This window comes from Lactuca sativa, chromosome 5 (genome assembly GCF_002870075.4).
Source record: "Lactuca sativa cultivar Salinas chromosome 5, Lsat_Salinas_v11, whole genome shotgun sequence".
NCBI classification, from domain to species: Eukaryota; Viridiplantae; Streptophyta; class Magnoliopsida; order Asterales; family Asteraceae; genus Lactuca; species Lactuca sativa.
This window is the reverse complement of record NC_056627.2, coordinates 294830806-294835730: the sequence shown is the minus strand read 5'-3', so window position 1 is coordinate 294835730 and position 4925 is coordinate 294830806. Positions and strand designations below refer to the sequence as shown.

The window sequence follows — 4925 nt, the reverse complement described above, 5'->3', positions numbered from 1 at the left end:
TATGATTCTATAACCCAAATAATATAATAACAATATACTTTTATACATCAACATAAAACATTCAAAGACTAACATAACACAATAACACATTTAAAAAATAACATTTTCATAGTAGATTAACATAATGAGAATTAATTTCTTACTTGAGTTTCTTGAGTTGGAGCCCAATTTTTCATGATTAGACAAAATAGGAATTCGTAAATCCTTAAAGACAATATGAATGGTCGATTTTTGAAAGTATGAAACAAGATGAATGATCGACAAAAGTGATTTCAAGTTTGAAAATAGTTGAGAAGATTGATCGATTTTGAAACGACGAGAACGAGGGTTTTTTTTTTTTTTTTTTTTTTTTTTTTTTTTTTTTTTGTAATGAAGAACGAAGATAGAAATGTGAATCGTGATTTTGATTTCTTATGATCACAGATAATGGACGAGGAACGCTTATTCACGTCGGGTATTTAAGAAAACAAGTGTTACAAAATAAGAAATTTACCAAAGCTGTATATGTAACAAAAAATCTAAAAAATTACAATTCTATACAACATTACATACTATTCATTGAACCTGTGTAGTCCCTGTTTTACAATATTTTGCATAGAGACCACTACAGAGGGGCAAATATTCAGTCGACTTTAACCATTCATCTGCTCCATGTAAAAACGACTGAATCCCCATCTTCTCAAGATTCCTTCTTGAATTATTATGATAACCTGCCCATCGGACTCTCTTCCTTGTGTCTGCACCAGGTCCAAAGTTATTATACTCAATGTATTCAACAGTCTCCAGGTTGCTATATTCATTCCATGGACACCAACCTTGTGGATCTATAATGTCACCTAGATAGCTTCTCATCACGATCGTTCTCGAATAGTTCCTCCATGGCCGACCTAGAAATGTTGAGAAATTCGCTCGTTCCTTCACTTTGAAGTCCGGTGCTGCCATTATCGTGCAGTCCTGGAGGGATATGCCGGTGTTCTGGTTTGGATCTAGTCTGCCTTGTGCTGTGATCACGTTTTTTTGACCTAGAATTGGTTTGCGAACGAGGATCAGGCATCGTTCGAAGATTGCTGCTGCGTTTCCGAAGATGAAATCGATTGTGCCATGGATTGCACATTCTCGGTAGAGCTGGCTGAGGGAGTGTGCGTAGAGTGTATCCTGATGGGAGATGAATTGACAGTGATAGAACGCAGCGTCGGAGGTTACTCTTAGCGCCACCGCTTGATGCTTCTCTGGACCGGAGGTGTTCATGATTGTTAGATCCCTAGCGAGAAAGTTGTTCCCCACAACAGCTGCGCCGATCAAATCAATGTAATTGTAAATTTGTAATTGTAATTAATCAAACGAATTGAAACTCGGAAGGAGTAGGATTAGAATTCGAATTTGATACGTACTTAGTGTTGCGGAGGTGAAGGTGGTGTAGCCATCGACGAAGTTTTTGTTGCTGGTGATTATGGTTGAGTTCATTCCGTCTCCGACGAGCATGATGTTAGCCTTATTTCTAGGAATCACGAGATTCTCCTTGTAGATCCCTGCTTTGATTTGAATCACGTGTCTACCTTTGCCTCGGCTGGGGGCCGCTGCAACTGCAGCGGCGATAGTTGTGAAATTTCCGGTGCCGTCTCTAGCTACAACGACGGTGGGCGGGATAATTCTGGAAGATGTCTGCATCAGTCTCCGGTCAGCGGCGGTCATCCACGACGGGACATGATCACGGTAAACGCCCTTGGACATAAGACGTGAATCTTTGAAGGTGTAGATGGAGCCGATAGTCTCGAGGTAGTTGGTGATGGCTAAGCAGTTGCTGATCATTCGCATGATCGGTGTCAGAGATTTCTGAAATAAGCGGCCAAATCGTGTCTGGCTGGGGCCGTTGAGTTTTAAGTCGGCAAAACCTTCAATGCAGGTGTTCTCGTTAGTCATGGCGGCACTGAGGAGGTTCTTGATGGCGGCATACGGTGGTGGATCATCGTAAGGAGGGGATAAGTGGTTCATTGATTCTTGGAGTTCGTATTGCGACAAATCAAGCAATTCGAGGCAATTCTGGACCCAATTTTTTTCTCGAACCTTCAAATTCATGGCGGCCATTCTTGAACGTGTTATGGCCAGACGATTGATGGTTTTCTGGATATAGAATTTAAGGACATTGCGCGTTTTTGTATGGTTGTCGTGGTGGAGATTAATGGGGATTGAGGAGATGGTATTGAAACAGAGAGAAGGGTAGAGAGTGGTGTCGCAGGTGCTTTTGATGAAGGAATGTGGTGGTGGTGACGGCGGAGGTTGGAGGATGAGTGGTGGTGGTGTTGAAGAATGGTGGTGGTGGGTGGAGGTAGAGAATAAGAAAGAAGAGAGGAGGATGAGCATTGCTACCGGAATTATTGTTGTCAGAAGGAGTGAGGAAGATGAGGACGACGATCTTGGTGACTTCTTGAAGCTGAAGGAGGCGGAGGGCTCCATTGTTGACCGGTTATGGAGTGGTGATTTCTCTGGAAGAAGACGGTAAATTTGTAAGAAGTTAACCTCTTTTGATTTTCATTTACGTTTAGTCGCTTTATATGAATTTTTATTTATGATAGATGCAATAAATTGGTGTTTTATAGAAAACTAGATTATCACCAGCGGGAGACATATAAAAAGATACATATAAATGTAAAATTAATCCTAATAACTAATCAATGTTTTCAAAAGAATTATTAATTTACAAGGATAGATGTTTTATTTGTAAAATTATAATGATTAGTTAAAATTAATCTATACATTGGGATATTTTATCGACGTTCTGGACGTTCTGGACGTGTAGATATTTGATATAACATAAGTGTATAATAGTTAATTTAAACTAATCATTTTTCGAAGATACGAACGTTGTTTAAAAATTGTAATCTTAACCATATATATGTGCTAATATTGATTCTTGTAATTGTGATTTACACAGTATAGACAACATCAACACCAATTTTTTTGTTAATTTTGCTAAGTTTTTTTTTTTTTTCATTTAATAGTACTTATTATATGTGCTACTTTGTCTCTAAAACCTGAAAGAAAATTCCAAGTAAATTAATGACTATAAACAATAATTACTTAAAATTTACATCAAGAGACATTCAAACGATAACTAATTCCAACACTTGAAAAGGCTTCAGCATCATCAGCTAAATTGTCGGGTAGAAACTATAAAAAAAAATAGTCAAAATGTTGAAAAAAAAAACTAAAAATTAACATTTTTAGCATTCTTTAGAAGATAAGATACTATATAATGGATAACAATAGTATAGATTGAGTACCTTCTTTGCCAACTTTCTCCATAGCGTTAGCAATAAGTTCACCGATCTCCCTTTCAGTACACATACATACTCTTCTTTGAGTTTTTTTTTGTTCATAGACGATAACCGAATGATCGTTTATTGTTTATATAATCTCGCTGTCATGAAATATGGATGCAAAACATATGTTTCTTCCATCCATCATGCTGATTAAATCTACAAATTTGATTCGTATAGAAAGAAAGAAAGAAGCATCTCGGTTTTCAAATATTGTTATTTTCCACGTTTAATAAACATTTGAATGTAAGCACATTAATATATTTCGGTTAGGGAGGATAGAGTCATGGTAAAATTGGGAGGTACCATTGGTACCTCCAAGACACTACTCCAACTTGAGTGGGCAAGGAGGAGTGGGTTGTTTATGTAGCTTCACTAACCCGCTTCATCTTATCTCTCTCTCTCTCTCTCTCTCTCTCTCTCTCTCTCTCTCTCTCTCCTCTTGTACCATGTGTCTTAAAACTTATACCTTAGTTTTTTTGAATTTTTTTAAATTGAGTGGGTTGAAAAAGATAAGGTTTCCATGTGTTGTGGGTTGGAAAAGATGGAAGAGAGAGGAGAGGAAAAAGTTGATATAGTAGTGGTTCATGAATGATGGTTTCCATATTGATAGGTAATCGTAAAAGCTAGATAATATAGTGAGTAATTCCGTTCCAGAGACATGTTTGTGAGGCATGGAATGGAACATAATGAAAATTTAATACGATTTTTATGTTATATATTGCAATTTAAATTATAAATATAATCTTTCACATATATTTGTTTAGTTATTATTATGTAATTTAAAAAGGTTTATATTGCAACTTTTATACTAATGTCTTATCTTATTGCCGAGAAAACCTTGATACTCACAATGTTCCCAACCCTATTTTCAAGAGTGTAGGGTATAACCATTTATCCTTGAGAAAGTAAACTCAATAAGAAGATTCAAACCAGTTAAACGAAATAATAAGGTTATGCAAGGTTCTTATTATACTTCTCAACATGCCCAGACAATGCAAATACTTGCATAGCATCGAGTTCACAACTAAAACGTATTCCAAAAACACAAAACGAAAATTAGCAATCTGAGTTCTATGTATCTCTCTTTTGAAAAAACAGAATAATATGTAATAGATAAATTGGAATACATTTTTTCATAAAAAAAACCAACTAAGTAACCAAAAGTAATCAATCATAAATATTTTCCGAGGTAATGTATTTACATGGTATACTAAAACTTTGTATTTTCTTTGCTATTAAGTCTAAAAGATGTTTTATAATATTAAAAAGGGATCGGTGAATAACTCCTTTCTGAGAGCCTTATTTGTGTTTTTATAAAAAGATGTTTTTTACAATAAATCAAAACAAATATCACTACTGGGTTTTGCTGAGTTATAGGATATGTGGATCACTCATTCGTATAAGGGTTTGAATTTCATCTCTAAATCCAGGAAGGGATCAAATGGGTAAAGCATTATAGACATTGACTCAGGTATATCTTCCATTCACGATTTTATAAGCCACAAAAAAATCATTGACTAAACACAAATACTAAAAACGTAAAAATAAAAAATAAAATCGACATATACAAATTTACTACCTAGTGGACATATCTTCCAAATTGAA

General features: G+C 35.7%; 1 protein-coding gene across 1 annotated transcript; it reads right to left on the bottom strand.

Moving 5' to 3' along the window:
* Positions 1 to 365: 365 nt before the first annotated feature.
* On the bottom strand, positions 366 to 2526 carry LOC111899115 (pectinesterase). The gene is made up of 2 exons (XM_023894991.3): positions 1392 to 2526; positions 366 to 1289 (listed from the first exon to the last, which is right to left on the bottom strand). The coding sequence occupies exons 1-2, from the start codon at positions 2452 to 2454 to the stop codon at positions 556 to 558; spliced, it is 1797 nt and encodes a 598-aa protein (XP_023750759.1). The 5' UTR covers positions 2455 to 2526; the 3' UTR covers positions 366 to 555.
* Positions 2527 to 4925: the final 2399 nt, after the last annotated feature.